This window comes from Ovis canadensis, chromosome 20, assembly GCF_042477335.2.
Source record: "Ovis canadensis isolate MfBH-ARS-UI-01 breed Bighorn chromosome 20, ARS-UI_OviCan_v2, whole genome shotgun sequence".
Taxonomy (NCBI): domain Eukaryota; kingdom Metazoa; phylum Chordata; class Mammalia; order Artiodactyla; family Bovidae; genus Ovis; species Ovis canadensis.
This window is the reverse complement of record NC_091264.1, coordinates 24225957-24244755: the sequence shown is the minus strand read 5'-3', so window position 1 is coordinate 24244755 and position 18799 is coordinate 24225957. Positions and strand designations below refer to the sequence as shown.

Below are 18799 nucleotides of genomic sequence, written 5' to 3'. Positions count from 1 at the left end.
CCACAGAGAGGACACTTGGGTTTTTCTTTCTGAGCTGTTGCGCTTTGCAAGAAGAGAGTGCAAAGTTATACCTCAGCAAAGCAGCCGATCCTTCCCACCCCCACTCAGCCTCCTGTCTGGGCCACCCATGAGGCCACCAGCCCACTACCAGGCCTTCCTGCCAGAAGCCTTCTGACTTCAGTGACCACAGGCTTGACAGTAAAGTTTTGGGGAACAAAGGGAGCTTCTGGTGTCTGGCTGGGATCTGAGACCCGGGATCTGAGAGGGAGACAGGAGTGGCCCAAGGGATGTGTCAGGAACGCTACTTCTCTGATGTGAACTTGCAAACAGTTCTCCCGACAGGGTGTGCCCAGAGCGGTGCTGACAATGCGGCGCCACCGCTGGGTCTCAGCCGCGCGGGCCCCTCTTCCTGGGACACAGGTCTACGTACAGTTTCCACCTCCAGCGGGGCCTGGGGTGCGGGAGCGGCCTCCCCCAGGGTTGGGCACTCACCAGGAAGCGAACATCGTCAAAGCCGTTGAGAAGCAGCCTGCTCTCATACTGCTGCAGCCCCACGGCCTCCAGCCACTCCCCGACGCTCTGTTCCAGCGGCCGCGCACCTGACGAGAGAGGAATCGGCAGACGCTTGAAAAGGGAGAAACCATCGAGGCGGTAGCAGCGGCACTCGGAGGAAGACAGATGGCACCGCCACACCATCGTCATTACCACGGAGCAGCCACACTCGGGACCAGAGCAGGCGAGCGCGGGCCCGCGGCCCCTCCTCCGCGGGTAGCACAAGGGCACCGGGCGGCCGCCGCCCACTCCCACGCCCCCTGGGGTCCAGCTGCCCGGGGGCCAGGGGAGCCGAGCCCCCAGGCTCTCTGGGTCGGCGCTTGTCCGCCTGCACGCAGGAATTTCACAAAGTCCGTCCCCACGGGCCCCAGAAGGGGCGGGGGACGAGGGACCAGTCCCACGACCTTGCAGCCCAGGCCAGTCGGGGGCGAGCGCGCCTCTTCATGCAGCGGAGGGACACAGGCACAGCGAGGGCTCCGCGCCCGGCCCCGGGCAGTCAGCGCATGCAGCCCAAGCAGCAGGACCCCGGCCCGCGGAGAAAGGAGACTTTTACTTGTCTTCCCCCAGCAGTCCCGGAACAAGCAAACCATGGCCACCAGGCTTTCGTGCGCAGAGGCTCAGGGCGGCGCGGGCCGGGCGGGCGCATGGGCGAGGGCTGGGGGCCGGGACCCCACTACACTCCGGCCGCCGCAGGGGAGCGGGCTGTCTCCCAGGGCAGGTCGCTGTCCGCCGGGCTGCCTTCCCGGGCGGGGCTGGGCGGCGGGGGTTGGGCGTTCATCTTCCTCTTCCGACGGTGGCTGTTCCCGTGACTAGCCTGCTCGGGTGGAAAGCAGGCGGGCAGATCCAGTTCTCAGCTAAAGAAGACAAAACCCAGCTCAACACAACAGAGAAAGGCAGCGGTCCTCTGTCATCGGAGTGGCTTGAGCCTATTTCCCGTTCGGCGCTGCTCTCTCTCTGGCCGAGTGATAAAGGCGGCAGCTGTCTTCCCAGCGTCTCCGGGGCTTGCCCCCCTCCTCTGAAGATGAACATGAAAGGGAGGACCTCATTCGCTCTGCTCCTCCGGGAGGACCGCGAGCCTGCCAGCGCAGGGAGGAAAAAAGTTCAGCGCTTCCTGGGAGACCGTGGATGCTCTGAGCTGGTCACCTTAACCCCATCTACTTCTCCGGTTCTCATGGGCAAGAAGAGGTGAAAGAAGGAAAAAGGAGGACCAACTACAAAACGTCACCTCCGGAGCAGTCTTGCGGTGTTCCCAGCACTTTCTGCCCTGTGGGCAGGCCAAGTGGCTTGGTTAAGGTAGGAGACCCTGGTGAGCCACTGTCCCAGGCTCCCCTCCTCTGTCCTCTGCAGAACAGATGGTGGTCAGGGCCCTGGCGGCCAGCCTCCCGATGCACACGGTAGCAGCTCTGCGAGATGCTGAGTCTGGGGGCGGCCTGGGCCCCCGGCCCCAGAGCGGGGCCGTCTGCTCTAGGAACCTCAGCAGCGGGCTTCTGTGTGCCTGTGAAATCAAGTGTCTCCCAGCCGCCGATTCATTCCTGCCCGTAATCCCCTGGCCAGGCAGCCGTAGTCCCGCCGGCTGCTGGTGGCTGTGCGCGCATCCAGAACCGCAGCAGAATGCTTTGTCTAAAGGCTCCGGGGCGCCACGCTGCCTGCTGTCGGCTCCACAGTCCTTGCTCACTCTCCTAACGTCTGGCCCTCCCCCTCCTCCCCTCCCCTCCCCCCCCCGCCCTTCCACGCTCAGGAAAATACATCAGGGATCGGACATCGCAGCAGAAGCTGCTGCTGCTGCCACCAAGGGAGAAGGAGACAGCAGCCACCAGCATGGGAGCAAAAGGACAAGTTCTCCAATAGACCCTCCAGTATCGGCTGCTGGCCAGTGTGCACATGTACGAAAGCCAGAGGCGGCCGAACTTTACCTCCAGCTCCAGGGGCTGCAGACAGCTGATCAGGGAGAACAGAGAAGGAACGTCCTACAGTTTTGGCCGATAGTTTCTAGGACAGCCAGACGGGACAGAGGAGTGACACTCTCCTAAGAACACAGCCTATAGGTGAAGTCACACCACCCCCCATCACTTCAGGAGTGACTGTGCCTCTCTGCCAAGAAGATAAGCCACGAGGTATCACAAAAACAGGTGATACAATAAGGACAGGACAACAGAGTTCTCAGGTGAGTGCACCCAACAACTTAGGAAGTGGCTTCTCTCCAGGCTGTGAGAACCCAGCAGAGAAGCGCCAGGCCCACAGCAGGCTGGCCAAAATCAGGGGAGGACACGGCCAGGGGCACCAAGGGCAAGTGGGAACTGGGACCAAACCTCCAGTCCAGCCGCGGAGACCCAAACCCAGGGACTACATGCCACCTCTAAACGTGCTGGGAGACACCTGCCCCCCAGCAGGCTGGCCTGCTGCTCTCCCAGGACACAGGGTCCCCTGGAGCAGCCCACGTTCAACACCTACTCAACCACCGAAACGGCTGACGGCAGCAAAAGAAAGTCAAGCGTTTTCTTTCACTGGCTGGACAGCACAGGCTGTTGGTGAAAGCAGCAAGGCCCGCCCTCCCTGGATTCCTGACAGTGGGACGAGCTGGCAACAGGTCCGTCGGGGATACAGGTCACCAGCTCCAGTGCCAGCCACTCAGGGGCCCACGGCCCAAAATAAGAGTGAGACTCAAGCACCACCTTGGGGTCTCAGCTTTCAGGACTGCGAAACCAGTCACAGGGGGCAACACCCTGCTTAGCTAAGGGCTGCCTGCCTGTGAGTCTGCTCCTCCTCCTGGGACGGCGACCCCTGAGCCCAGGTCTCCTCTCCTAGATCCAGAAACCAAGGACGGTTTGAAATCTGACGCTGACCATTCAAAATGAACAAGAAATCTACTTGGGGCTTAGCCGAAGGCTGGTGCTCCCTGAGGTCCTGGGGAAAGTCCCCCCTGACACATTGGACCGAGGTTATGGGCCCCACTCCATCCTTCACAGTCCAGTCGCCGCACGGACACCGCAGGCTGGGACTCTGCAGTGCGGGTGGACGCACCCTCTGCTCAAGTGGCCACTTTTGTGTACTCACCCTCAACTTTCCTAAGCTGGGGTCTGGAGGATGCTACTCAGTGCTACTAAAAACACTGTGTGTTGGGACCCAGAAACCTAGGAGGGTAGCTGGACCATCTCTCGCCATTCATGTGGGTTCATGGGGGCTGAGATTTGGAGGGTGGGGCCCACAGGGCAAGGAAAGGGCTCACTGTCACCAAGTCTAAGAAGAAGGACTCTTCCAAAAGAGTGTTTTCCAGAAGGGCTGTCACATCTCCTGATTCACCAAAGCCAAGAGGCAACGGCCTGCTTCTGCGCCAACCTCCCGAGCACACACAACTGATGTAAGCTCCTCAGATGCAGAGGGGCCCAGGGAAGCGGACAGCAGCCTCAACTGAACTGACTGCAGCCAACCCATCCCTGCTGCCCCTAGAGAACAGCTTTGAAAATGGCCACAGTGTCTGTCTCGGTCCTGAACATTATCCCCAATAAACACTTGTTCCTGGCAAAGCCTGCAAACCACAATTAAGCTCCCCAGACTGTATGTATTAAAGTGCCACGAAACAGAGCCACAAACTCTTAGCCAGAAGAGCCACGTGTGCAGACTGCCCACATAATCCATTCCTGGTAAAGATGGACCCAACCCAATCGGGCTTTCTCTGCTAGAGCCCAGGGAAACAGGGCTGCTGAATGGAGGGTGGCTTGAGGAACCCAGTGCATTTCTCAATATGAGGAAGTAATTGTTTCATGGACAAAAACAAGCACCGCTTTACCTCAAGTATTTGTATGTATTACTTATCCTTAACAAATGAAAAGAGGTCAGTACAATTATCGAAATGTCGTAGATAGGAAACTGGGCTCAGAGGAAGTGAGCACCTCGCCCTGGACACACGTGCATCTAGAATCCAGCTTTGAGACAGGGCCGAGGCTCCCCACAAGGCCCGTGGCCTCAGCAGCAGCTTCCTCGCCGAGGTGCACACTTCCCCATCATCCACCGGACTTCCTGCCAGAGCCAGGGGCTCACAGAGCAGTCTTGGAAACAGCCTCCCGACTGCACAAGGAAGCCGCCCTTAAGTGCAGAGGGCGCCTTCCCTGATGATTGGAAGAGGCCAGCTCCTCAGCTGCTGTCGGCCCAGGTGCCCTGGTGGCAAGAGGGCCTTCAGAGGCTTAAGGGGAGGGTGTGAGAGGTGCTCTGAGAGGCACCATAAGAATGTCACCTCACCTGAGCAAGCTGTATAACCATAATTCTACCACCAAGGAAAACAGCTTAGGTAGGGCCTCCCTAGAGCCTTTGTTTCAAAGGCAGGTAGAGCTCACCTGTAGGGCTTTGAAATGAAAAGAATACCCCAAGTAACAGTGCTCTGAAGTGAACATGACAAATAAATGGAAAAATGGAGAAACAGACACGAGGAGGCAGAAGCAAATCCAGCCCTCCCAGGCGATCAGGTGAAGAGCCCTCGCCGGGGCAGCCACCGCCATGGGTCAGGAGGGCCCAAGCCACGCTCCCGGGGAGAGGCGGAGCCGCCCGGGAGGCCAGGGCCAACTCAAGGAGCACCCCCAGTGAGCCAGCCAGAGGAAGCCCAAGCTCAGGAAAGAAACAGCGGCAGTCGATCCCTTCACAGACAGCCTAAGATGCCTCTGTCCACTCTCCCCTCCACTACGCAAAAGGAGTCATGGCTCCTAAAATCACAGCTGGGTGGGCGGTGTAGACGCGAGTGTGATGTGGTCTGGGCTGACCTCTCTCACCCCTGAACGTCTGTCCTCTGGGTCAGAGAAATGTCTGAGCCGGAAGGGAGCGAGAGGGCTGCGTCCCGTGGGGAAATGGCTGCGTGGTACGGTACCTGAGATCCTCTGCTGTTCCTGAGAAAAGTCGATCCCTTCTCCAATAGAGCTCATGATCTTCTCAATCTGAGATGGAAGAGAAAGGAACAAGATAGGCTGTGAGGCTCAAGTCACGCTGCCAGCTCACCAGCAGCGCGTGCAGGGGTAGCCCTCCAGGATTTTTCCAGATGATGCCAAGGTCCAGCACCGACCTGCAAGGTTTCAGGGCTCACACTCAGGTCAAGAAAGGCTCTTCTCTGGCCTCTGCCCTCGAGGGTCTGAAGATGTGCTCTGAAGGGAGTGCGTGGGTAACAATCGGGGCTCAGCTGCTGGAAACACCCAAGAGCCTCCCTTCCGAGGCAATTTATACATCACTTCCCCCACCCTCCAGCCTTTCCAGACCCAGTGGAGACCGTGTGGAGGGTGCGAGAGCAGGCCAGGGCAGGCGCCCTCCACGGCTCCTGCTAGACTCTAAATTCCATGAGAACGGAGGCTGCACCAGCTCTGTTCTGGGCTGAACCCCTCGCACCTGGAGCAGGGCCTGGCAATTCGTAAGCACCTTACAGATAATTGCTACTGCGTGACCACCAGCTCTGAGGTGTGGGGACATTTTCCAGAGCTCAGACCAGCAGAGCCCTGGAATGGGCATGTAACCCTGAACGGAGGAGCTTTTGCTCCCTGGAGGTGGGCAGTCCTGCACACAGCTCTGCACTGCGGGGGAGAAGAGGGCAGACACTTGTCCTTCCCCTGGACCACAGCACACAGAACTGGTCTCTGAGCAGCCAGATGTCTCCAGCATCGCCCCCACCCCCATATGGACCACCTGTCCCAGCCATCTGGCTTTGGTCACTCGGAGCCAGATCCAAGGCCCCTGCTCCGGGAAACCTGGCCAGGGGCGGGACAAGGCGGGACAGGAGGAGGAGCTGCCCCCCGCCCCGCCCCTGCCCCCGCCCCCAGCGTAGTGGTGATAATGAGATCATTCACTGCTCTTTTTCTAAAGAAAGGAAAAAAAGACCTTCTGTACCAGGACGTGGATGCTTTTTCCTCTAAGTGCAAGTAAGGAGCCTTAGGTCTGACAGTCAGAAAAATAACAACTCTCCAGCCAGCCTCCAGCTGGCACACAAAGGGAGAGCATTTGAGCGTGGCTGAACAACACGGGATAAGCACCTCCTCTACCCGGCAGCCAGAGCGCAGGAAGGTCTCCTCCACCACCGAAACGCCTGCTGGCTCAGGCAGGCACGCAGTCCCCTGACTGTAGACGCGCCCACGAACTCCAGCCCCCAGCTCTGCAAAAGCAGGGGAAACACCTCTCACCCCCAGCTCTGCAAAAGCAGGGGAAACACCTCTCACCCAGACGACCGGGGCAGCCCAGAGGCGGGCCTGGGAAGCAGCTCTGCCACGCCCCTCCAAGAGAAGGCCCCCCGCCAGCCCACCCCAGAGCACCCCTTCCTCTGGCCCTGCCCGTTTCCTGTCGAGTGCATTTGGCCTAAGACCTGGCTCTAGATGCTCAATAAAAAGTTGGCTTGCTCCCCACCCCCTTTCTGTTGTCCATAGCGCTCTGATCTAGTAAAGTTTTACAACGTATTTTTACTTATTTTCGTACAAGTAATAATTTGCATGATTCAAAATTCAAAAGATGCAAAAGGTTATTCAGAGAAAGGCCTCTTTCTGACCCCTGTCTCCGAGCTGCCTATAGTTCCTCTCCCTGGAGGCAACCAGCGTAACCAGCTTCTCAAGCATCTCTTAGGTTTATCTGCAAGTAAGCAATTACGTGACTGAACTCCACACCACTCCCCAACTCTGACAGAGCTGTTCCAAGTGTGCTGCTCTGGATCTCGGATTTTCCACTTAATAACACATTCTGGAATTCTCGCCACAGTTCAAAAAGAACACTTTTTTCGTTTTTTAGACGGACCAGTCTTCGGAGAAGAGGCACGCATGTGGCGTTCCCAATTGTCTCTCTAAACAGTGCTACAATGAATACAGCTCCACATACACCTTTGAACCGAAGTACGTCTGTAAGGTGATTCCTAGTTATTTCCTGAGAGTTCTTCCAGACACAGAATCTGGAGTTAGCAGCAGGGAGCTCACAGGTCATACAATCCCAGCTCCCACACCACTTTAGTCTAATGGGACTAAAGACCTCCCAGGGAGGGGGCCCTGGCTAACTCTCCCAGTCAGTTCGCCCCATTTGCAGAAAGCACCAAGTTATAGAACATTTACCTTTCTACAGATTTAAACTTTTTCCCCTGATGTCACCTACTCTTCCACAGAAAACGCTTTGGGATATGTGGAGACAGCTCTTGCCTTCCAGATAAACTGCTCTCCAATTCCCAGGCCACAAGGCCCAACCTGGCATCTGATGACACACCGGTCATTACAGTGCAGAAGCCTGACACCTGAGCAAAGAGCAGGCACTCAACAGAGATCTGCTGAGGTGCCTTCTGTTTCCTTTTCTGCATTTATAGGAGAAAAGTAGGCTGCTAAGGTGAGGAAATGTCCTTACATGGGGTGTTGGGTCCTTATCTCTGGAACGGGCCTACCAACCGGGATGCCTGAGGGGGTAAATGTGGGAGAACCACCACAGGAAACACCAGGAGGGATGGAATCCAGAGTGTTCTATCTGCCCTTCTACCCACCAGGCCCGGCTCATGGTGAGAGGGGCAACTGACTGATGAAAAAGCCCAGTGTCCACTTAGTTAATGCCAACAATGAAAAGCTACTTTCCCAAGGCCACAGTCAGGGTGGGAAAAGCTCAAGTGGAAGGTGACTCCAAGGTGTCTTTTAAAATAAAGTCAAGTCTCCTACATTATATATTTCATGATTATCATATGATTAATCACCTAACACCAAGGCCCCCACTGGCTTGTAGAGTCAGTGTCTCCTGGTTGCCCAGTTCATGACATTCTGCCAAAGGCCCTTTTGAAGTCAGGGAGAGCAGAGCTGGACATCTCTCTGCTCCGCTTCCTCCTACATGCCCCAGGGGTCGCCCCTCAGGACAACTGCAAGTGGCCAGGAAGAGTCCAGCCTCCCCAGCGGCTGGGCGCTTTGGTCTGCAGCAGGTGCACAGGGCACTCTCAGAGCTGTGCCATCCAACCTAGAAAGTGCGCTTTGTTTTCTGTGAACTGCGGCAGCTGAGGCCAGCTGCGAAGATTCTAGTTTACAGAGGATCTGAGGGTTCTCCCAACAACCTGAAGCCCAGGAGCCCTTCCAGCCTTGGCGAGAGCGCAGGGTGAGGAGGGAAGTGCAGGCAGAGACTGGCACAGCCCTGTCCAGGCCCTCAGCCCGGGCTGTGGAGGCTGGAGGAGCTGGACCTCATCACCTCTCCCTGCCACAGCCCTGGGGCCCCAGGACCAGCAAAGGGGGAATGTGGTCATTTCTGGACAGAGGAGCAGCCACAGAAGGCAGATACCGCTCTGATCCTCGCACTTTGGGTAGTTTAACTATTTAGGCTTGAGTTAAGAAACAATCTGATTAGGCTGTTTTCCCAGAAACATTCTGCACCTCGGGGGAATGTCGGGGGAAGAGGCTGGCAGAATAGAACGGAACAGTTCAACATTCTCTGGTTTTTTATTGCTTAGGATCTGTGACATTTTTGGAGAGAGGTGGGAAATGGTCACGCTTTAATAGTGCACTTCATGTCAACTCTATAAAGAGCTTGTATTTGTGTTTAGTAAAGCCTGAAAGTTATCACCATAATGGACTCATCTATTCTATAAAATGCTTGCAAATATTCCATTTTCAGCAAGTATTCAGGCTTTCTTTTTTTCCTCCTACCTGGGTTGTATAAAATATGTTCCTTGTATGGCTGAAAACAACCAAAACCACACACTAGGGACCTGCTGCCAAGGCCCTCTCCCATCTGCTGGTTCAGAACACAGGACCCCGGTGCCCACACGCTGGCGGCAGGAAGAGACACTCTATATAATATACAGACAGGCTCCCTCTCCCATCACCATCACCTGGATGCCAGGAGCAACTCAGATCATGCCCGGCTTTTCCGTGGACACTGGGAGTGAGGGGAGGGAGAAGACAGCGCCTGGGGGAAAAGTACTTCCTGGGCTTTGCTGGGTCTTCTATGCCCCGGAGGTGAGTTGGGTACAGGCAGTCCAAGGAGGACCATAGCCTTGGGACAGCGAGGCTCCCTCCTAGGAGGTGGCACAGGTGAGAAGCAAGGGCGATGGGCATGGGCTCCATGTGCAAAAACGTCGGGAGACCAGGAATCAGTCTGGTCCTAAGATGAGCCTCACCGAGAGCAGGAAGGCAACGGGATCGCCTTTCTTCTACCTCTTGGGGCAAGCAGGAACATGAGGGGAGGTGTTTCTGGAACTGAATTTGGCTCCTAATGTCAGACACGTCCCCCCAACCCCCACCCCCGTCTATTGCCCAGTGAGCTGTCAGCTCCCGAGGACCCTCTCACTAGTGACAGCTCCTGAGGGCCCTCCTGTGAGATGGAAAACACACAGTCCCACTGGGCCTGTACCACCAGGACTGGGGACGCCGTCTCTCTCTTTTGCTGCCCCGGAGACTGACTCCTTTATTGGCCTGGAGACACCCCACACTTGCACTGTAACTTCCCCACTAGCTGTTTTATGGTGTGTCCCGGGGACATGAGAGGCCCAATGCAGGGGAGGACCCTGGATCAAGCTGTTTCTTCTAAAGGCCACACGGTGCCTTGCCCAGAGCTGGTTTATGAAGGGACCCGGTGACAAACGAGTTACCACTTGTTAAATGCCCAGGCCAGCCTCAACTCCTCACTAACACGGTAAGAGGGGAAAGGCATGTGACGCCTCTGGACCTCAGTCTGGATTCTCTAACTCCCCTCTGCATTTTTATCTTTTCCCCACCTCCCTGGGTTGCTGGCACAGGGACCTCACACCCACAACTACCTGCTGGCCACTTCCCTCAACAATCCTGCCCAGCCTAGCTCACTGCCAAGTGAACTTGCCACCCCATTTCTCAGGTGAGGACGCTGCAGCTCTGCCCACAGGTCGACAGCCAGTGCCCACCCCATCCCCCACCGATGGCACTACTCTAAGGGGCCGAGGCTGCTCTCTGTGTGAAGAACCAGGGCCAAACCCCCTCCTCAGGCCAGCCGGCCCTGCTCAGACAGTGCCCCCCATTCCCAGGCACACAGGAGGAGTCCTCGCCTCCCCAGAGGCCCAAGCCCTTGCCACCAAGTGACCGACGATGCCAGACTGGCTGCTCCGCGGTGCGAGGCTCCCTGATGCTGCCGCCACCACCTCCCAGCCCAGAGAGCACGTAAGAATTCATTGCCATCTCTTGTCTTCTGCCCTCAGCAGCAGACAGGGCTCCTCCACCCGGAGCGGAATTTGATTCCCCACATTTGATAAAGGGTCTGAGTTATTTTTTCACCTCTCCCCCCAGACTGAATTGCACCAGGCCTTGAAAAGACAAGGATGGGAGGGAATGGCAAGGCATACTTAAAGTGATGAAAGACAATAACCTACAGCCCAGATTACTGTACCCAGCAAGGATCTCATTCAAATACGAAGGAGAAATCAAAAGCTTTACAGACAAGCAAAAGCTGAGAGAATTCAGCACCACCAAACCAGCTCTCCAACAAATTCTAAAGGATATTCTCTAGACAGGAAACACGAAAAGGGTGTATAAACCTGAACCCAAAACAATAAAGTAAATGGTAACGGGATCATACTTATCAATAATTACCTTAAACGTAAATGGGTTGAACGCCCAACCAAAAGGCAAAGACTGGCCGAATGGATACAAAAACAAGACCCCTCTATATGCTGCTTACAAGAGACCCACCTCAAAACAAGGGACACATACAGACTGAAAGTGAAGGGCTGGAAAAAGACATACCACGCAAATAGAGACCAAAAGAAAGCAGGAGTGGCAATACTCATATCCGATAAAATAGACTTTAAAACAAAGGCTGTGAAAAGAGACAAAGAAGGCCACTACATAATGATCAAAGGATCAATCCAAGAAGAAGATATAACAATTATAAATATATATGCACCCAATATAGGAGCACCGCAATATGTAAGACAAATGCTAACAAGTATGAAAGGGGAAATCAACAATAACACAATAATAGTGGGAGACTTTAATACCCCACTCACACCTATGGACAGATCAACTAAACAGAAAATTAACAAAGAAACGCAAACTTTAAATGATACATTAGATCAGTTAGACCTAATTGATATCTATAGGACATTTCACCCCAAAACAATGAATTTCACCTTTTTTTCAAGTGCTCATGGAACCTTCTCCAGGATAGATCACATCCTGGGCCATAAATCTAAACTTGATAAATTCAAAAAAATCAAAATCATTCCAAGCATCTTTTCTGACCATAATGCATTAAGATTAGATCTCAATTACAGGAGAAAAACTATTAAAAATTCCAACATATGGAGGCTGAACAACACACTTCTGAATAACCAACAAATCACAGAAGAAATCAAAAAAGAAATCAAAATATGCCTAGAAACTAATGAAAATGAAAACACAACAACCCAAAACCTGTGGGACAGTATAAAAGCAGTGCTAAGAGGAAAGTTCATAGCAATACAGGCATACCTCAAGAAACAAGAAAAAAGTCAAATAAATAACCTAACTCTACAACTAAAGCAACTAGAAAAGGAAGAATTGGAGAACCCCAGAGTTAGTAGAAGGAAAGAAATCTTAAAAATTAGGGCAGAAATAAATGCAAAAGAAACAAAAGAGTCCATAGCAAAAATCAACAAAGCCAAAAGCTAGTTCTTTGAAAGGATAAATAAAATTGACAAACCATCAGCCAGACTCATCAAGAAGCAAAGAGAGAAAAATCAAATCAATAAAATTAGAAATGAAAATGGAGAGATCACAACAGACAACACAGAAATACAAAGGATCATAAGAGACTACTATCAGCAGTTGTATGCCAATAAAATGGACAACATGGAAGAAATGGACAAATTCTTAGAAAAGTACAATTTTCCAAAACTGAACCAGGAAGAAATAGAAAATCTTAACAGACCCATCACAAGCATGGAAATTGAAACTGTAATCAGAAATCTTCCAGCAAACAAAAGCCCAGGTCCAGATGGCTTCACAGCTGAATTCTACCAAAAATTTCGAGAAGAGCTAACACCTATCCTCCTCAAACTCTTCCAGAAAATTGCAGAGGAAGGTAAACTTCCAAACTCATTCTATGAGGCCACCATCACCCTAATACCAAAACCTGACAAAGATGTCACAAAAAAAGAAAACTACAGGCCAATATCACTGATGAACATAGATGCAAAAATCCTCAACAAAATTCTAGCAATCAGAATCCAATAACACATTAAAAAGATCATACACCATGACCAAGTGGGCTTTATCCCAGGGATGCAAGGATTCTTCAATATCCGCAAATCAATCAATGTAATTCACCATGTTAACAAATTGAAAAATAAAAACCATATGATTATCTCAATAGATGCAGAGAAGGCCTTTGACAAAATTCAACATCCATTTATGATAAAAACTCTCCAGAAAGCAGGAATAGAAGGAACATACCTCAACATAATAAAAGCTATATATGACAAACCCACAGCAAACATTATCCTCAATGGTGAAAAATTGAAAGCATTTCCCCTAAAGTCAGGAACAAGACAAGGGTGCCCACTTTCACCGCTACTATTCAACATAGTTCTGGAAGTTTTGGCCACAGAAATCAGAGCAGAAACAGAAATAAAAGGAATCCAAATTGGAAAAGAAGAAGTAAAACTTTCACTGTTTGCAGATGACATGATCCTCTACATAGAAAACCCTAAAGACTCCACCAGAAAATTACTAGAGCTAATCAATGAATATAGTAAAGTTGCAGGATATAAAATCAACACTCAGAAATCCCTTGCATTCCTATACACTAATAATGAGAAAGTAGAAAAAGAAATTAAGGAAACAATTCCATTCACCATTGCAACGAAAAGAATAAAATACTTAGGAATATATCTACCTAAAGAAACTAAAGACCTATATATAGAAAACTATAAAACACTGATGAAAGAAATCAAAGAGGACACTAATAGATGGAGAAATATACCATGTTCATGGATCGGAAGAATCAATATAGTGAAAATGAGTATACTACCCAGAGCAATTTACAAATTCAATGCAATCCCTATCAAGCTACCAGCCATATTTTTCACAGAACTAGGACAAATAATTTCAAGATTTGTATGGAAATACAAAAAACCTCGAATTGCCAAAGCAATCTTGAGAAATAAGAATGGAACTGGAGGAATCAACTTGCCTGACTTCAGGCTCTACTACAAAGCCACAGTTATCAAAACAGTATGGTACTGGCACAAAGACAGACATATAGATCAATGGAACAAAATAGAAAGCCCAGAGATAAATCCACACACATATGGTCACCTTATCTTTGACAAAGGAGGCAAGAATACACAGTGGAGTAAAGACAATCTCTTTAACAAGCGTTGCTGGGAAAACTGGTCAACCACTTGTAAAAGAATGAAACTAGATCACTTTCTAACACCGCACACAAAAATAAACTCAAAATGGATTAAAGATCTAAATGTAAGACCAGAAACTATAAAACTCCTAGAGGAGAACGTAGGCAAAACACTCTCAGACATAAATCACAGCAGGATCCTCTATGATCCACCTCCCAGAATACTGGAAATAAAAGCAAAAATAAACAAATGGGATCTAATTAAAATTAAAAGCTTCTGCACAACAAAGGAAAATATAAGCAAGGTGAAAAGACAGCCTTCTGAATGGGAGAAAATAATAGCAAATGAAGCAACTGACAAACAACTAATCTCAAAAATATACAAGCAACTTCTGCAGCTCAATTCCAGAAAAATAAACGACCCAATCAAAAAATGGGCCAAAGAACTAAATAGACATTTCTCCAAAGAAGACATACGGATGGCTAACAAACACATGAAAAGATGCTCAACATCACTCATTATTAGAGAAATGCAAATCAAAACCACAATGAGGTACCACTTCACACCAGTCAGAATGGCTGCAATCCAAAAATCTGCAAGCAATAAATGCTGGAGAGGGTGTGGAGAAAAGGGAACCCTCCTACACTGTTGGTGGGAATGCAAACTAGTACAGCCACTTTGGAGAACAGTGTGGAGATTCCTTAAAAAATTGCAAATAGAACTACCTTATGACCCAGCAATCCCACTCCTGGGCATACACACCGAGGAAACCAGAATGGAAAGAGACACATGTACCCCAATGTTCATCGCAGCACTGTTTATAATAGCCAGGACATGGAAACAACCTAGATGTCCATCAGCAGATGAATGGATAAGAAAGCTGTGGTACATATACACAATGGAGTATTTCTCAGCCGTTAAAAAGAATTCATTTGAATCAGTTCTGATGAGATGGATGAAACTGGAACCGATTATACAGAGTGAATTAAGCCAGAAAGAAAAACACCAATACAGTATACTAACACATATATATGGAATTTAGAAAGATGGCAATGACGACCCTGTATGCAAGACAGGAAAAAAGACACAGCTGTGTATAACGGACTTTTGGACTCAGAGGGAGAGGGAGAGGGTGGGATGATTTGGGAGAATGGCTTTCTAACATGTATACTATCATGTAAGAATTGAATCGCCAGTCTATGTCTGACGCAGGATGCAGCATGCTTGGGGCTGGTGCATGGGGATGACCCACAGAGATGTTATGGGGAGGGAGGTGGGAGGGGGGTTCATGTTTGGGAACACATGTAAGAATTAAGGATTTTAAAATTAAAAAAATAAAAAACTGAAAAGAAAAAAAAAAAAGACAAGGATGGATTGAAGTAAATTATTTGTCTTGATTTTCTAACCCAGTCAACTGTGTTTAGGGGAGGGAGACAGGATTGGAGGGGGAGGGGAGCAGCGGCCGGCAGGGGATGAATGCATATCTGCAGTGGTGGTTGGGTGGGGGGGCTGTCCCTCCCCAGGCAGTTCCACGAACAATGAGTCACTTCTTCTCCATGGAGCACAGCTAGTCTCCGGCTCATGGTGGGGGGCTTTGGACCTTTGCCATGTTTATAGTATCCCCATCTGAATCCCTTTTACATTGTCACCTTCCTTCTCAATCTCATTTTTCCTATGAGGCTGAGACCACAGAGCTGTCACGTTTCTGAAGTCCCTGTCCTTTGGTCTGGGACACAGGCTCAGATGAAAGCCTGTGCGTGTCTGCCCCAGGCTACACTTCCTGACCCCCATCAAAGTCTCCAACTCCCCTTCCCCTCCTCATTTTTATCCTTTACACACCTCTTGGGTGGCTGATACCCACCGTGCTCCCCAGAGTATCGTGCACCCCACAACTACCAGCTGGCCCTTTCCTTGACCAACACCCATGCCCCAGACCGGCCACTTGGGGGAAAGTAAAGGAGACTTGCCAAGTGACCTTCTCATGCCAGGACAGCCTCCTCTGCAAGGACTCTTCACTAAAAGCCCCAAGAAACTGCTGAAAGAAGAAAAAAGGTGGGAGACCTAGATTCCAATTAACTTTGTTACTGCTGCCACAGAACTCTGGGTTATGCACCAAATACGGGCTTTAATAAGTGGGACAAGACTCTAAAAGATTAATGAGGATTATGTATTTGGGTTCCTGTCCAATTGATGCAATCTACTTTCTCTCCAGGAGTAGGCTGGTTTGGGGAAGGAGTGAGGAGGAGGAGGAAGCTGCTCAGAGAGGTGCAGTTCTCTCACACACTGGGAAATCTGTCTCTTGGTCTTTCTTTGGTTTTTCTTTTACCACCAGCAACCTTCCCTTGTTGGTCCTGCTCTTCCACAGCTTGAATTCCACTGCAGTGCGCTGCACTGTGGGTCTGGCTACGGATTAACGCGGCCCAAAGCAAACACCCTAGGCGCCCACTCAGGATTGATTTCCTCAGCACTATGGCCAGGGAGAGAAAGGGGTTCTTCAGTATCCATCGGCTCCTCAGACTCTGCAGGGGAACATTTGCCATGTAATATCAGAGGAGACGAATGTGAAATTTTGAGCACCAAATTATATACACTGAAGAAGTAAAAAAAAAAAAAATTACATATACTTAATACAAATACACTACCAATATCCATCAGACACCCTGAGACTTCTACAGTCTGCCACTCCTAGTTATCTCTGTGAAATAGAAGTTGGATGAAGTTGATAGAGTTCCCCAAATTCATTTTAAATCACTAGGGAAAATCTTTCAGATAAGCCTTATACAAAAGAACACACACTGCACTGATTCCATTTATATAATGTTCCAGAAAAGGCAGAATGAACATCCAACATTAGGAAGAGTAGTTGCTGGTGGGGTAGGAAAGGGTAAAGATTGGCTGGGCAGGGACATGAGGGAACTTCCTGGGGTGATGGCAGTATCCCATATCTTGACAGAATTTGGGTTATACGAATGTATGTACTTATCAAAACTCAGGGAAAGGCGACTCATGGTTTAAGTCTTTCATATGCATTAACCTCCCCTCAAATTGATGAACAAATACCAAACTCTAGATAATGACACGCATGTTAAAATGCTTAGTGATGACATGTACTGATGTCTGCAAGTTATTTTGAAATGCATCACAATATAACATCAATTTTTCAGTGGACTGAAGGCTTAACAGATATGAGATAAAGCAAGAACAGCAAAATCTAATTGCAATCTAGGCTGTAGGTGGTGAATATACAGGCATTCACTCACTGTTCAAAAGTCTCTTTCAAGTTTTTTGTATGTTAGAAGTTTTTCAGAATAAAATACTGGGATAAAGATCTCTTTCAGAATGAAATCTTTTAGAGAATAATAAATGGTAAGACCAACGCTGTTCTGAGTTTCTTCATTTGTAATGAGCTCCGCTCAACATGCTAATGAGCAGAAACATGCCCAACAGGCAAAGGAAACAAAGAGAAAGGACTGTGGGAACTCCGACTGACTTCACCATTATTCCGAGTCACAAAGCTTCAGGGTTAAGGGCTGTCAGCCCTGCTCCTCTGCAGTGTGGCGTTCTCTCTTCTGGAACTCGGCTAACCCCCGACTTGCCGGACTGAAAACTCAATTATCAGCGTTCCCAGGGATGAACAGGCCCTGGGAAATTGGTTCTTATTAATCAGACTCAAAAGACACTGATTCCTCCTTTGGTGGGCTGCTTTAGCACGATAAGCAGCACGTTGGGATACTTGGCTAGTATCCTCTACTGCCCGAAATCCATCAAATGGGATCAAAGCCATCCTCAGAATACTGCACGGGCAAGAAGCATGGACCATGCCAAGGGCTTGTTCAGTGACCCCCTTCCTACTTCAGGAGGCCATCCTGAAAATCAGGACAAGTGCTCACAGCAAGCAAGGTACCCTTCTTGGAAAGCACTTAGATCAGCGCTGTTAACACTCCATCTTTCCAGGGTGGACAGGTTCCAGGGCTAGGTTCCCGCAGGGGGCTGCCGTGCCCTCGGCGTTACCAGCTGGGGTGGGGGTGTGGGCAGAGGGACGGCGAGCCATCCCAGTCAGTGCTTCTACATTTTAACGTGTGCATGTTTCTGGCTGTGCTGGGCCTCTGGCGCTGCTCACGGGCGTTCTCCAGTTGCAGTAAGTGGGGGCTGCTCTCTAGTTGCGGTGCACGGGCTTTCCACCACGGTGGCTCCTCTCGTTTCGGCGCACCAGCTTTAGGCGTGTGGGCTTCAGTAGCTGTAGCGCACAGGCTTAGTTGCCCTGTGGCATGCGGAATCTTCCTGGACCAGGACAGGGATTGAACCAGGGTCCCCTGTCTTGTAAGGCACAGTCTTCACCACTGGCCCACCAGGGAAGTCCCCTCCCATTTTAATGATGAGGAAACCAAACATCAGAAAAGTTAAATAACTTTTAGCTTAAAGAACATGATCACAGAGCTAGAAATATGTGGCCAGTGCCTGATTATCTTTTTAATTCAACTTATTTAGGGCCTAACTCCTACTCTAGGAAAACTCAAGAGAACAATTTTAAATACATGGGACTGAGGACACTGGAACAAGAAACCTGAGGTCAAAACGCACTTAAGGGACTTCCCTGGTGGTCCAGTGGTTAAGATTCTGTGCCCCCGCTGCAAACGGCGTGGGTTCAATCCCTGGTCAGGGAACTAGGATCCCCTATGCTGCCCAGTGAAGCCCCCCAAAAATCTACTTATTCAGTTGTGGAATCTTGGGTAAGTCATTTAACATTTTTTCAATTTCTCTTTCTATAAAATGTGAACAAAAAAACTCATCATTCAGGCAATCACCATAACAGGCAAATTACTTGACTTCTCATCCTTACCCTGTGGCTCAGCTGGCAAAGAATCCGACTGTAAGGCGGGAGACCTGGGTTCGAGCTCTGTGTTGGAAAGATCCCCTGGAGAAGGGAACGGCTACCCACTCCAGTATTCTGGCCTGGAGAATTCCGTGGACTGTTCA

At 50.3% G+C, this 18799-nt stretch overlaps 1 protein-coding gene across 8 annotated transcripts in view; it reads right to left on the bottom strand.

Moving 5' to 3' along the window:
* Positions 1 to 18799, bottom strand: part of ANKS1A (ankyrin repeat and sterile alpha motif domain containing 1A) — a 171837-nt gene that overhangs the window by 22407 nt on the left and 130631 nt on the right. For all 8 annotated transcript variants that reach the window (XM_069564156.1, XM_069564155.1, XM_069564153.1 and 5 more), the window contains 2 exons: positions 5408 to 5474; positions 493 to 599 (listed from right to left, as the gene is read on the bottom strand). In XM_069564156.1, the coding sequence (XP_069420257.1) occupies positions 493 to 599; positions 5408 to 5474 (174 nt within the window). The remainder of the gene's footprint in view (positions 1 to 492; positions 600 to 5407; positions 5475 to 18799) is intronic.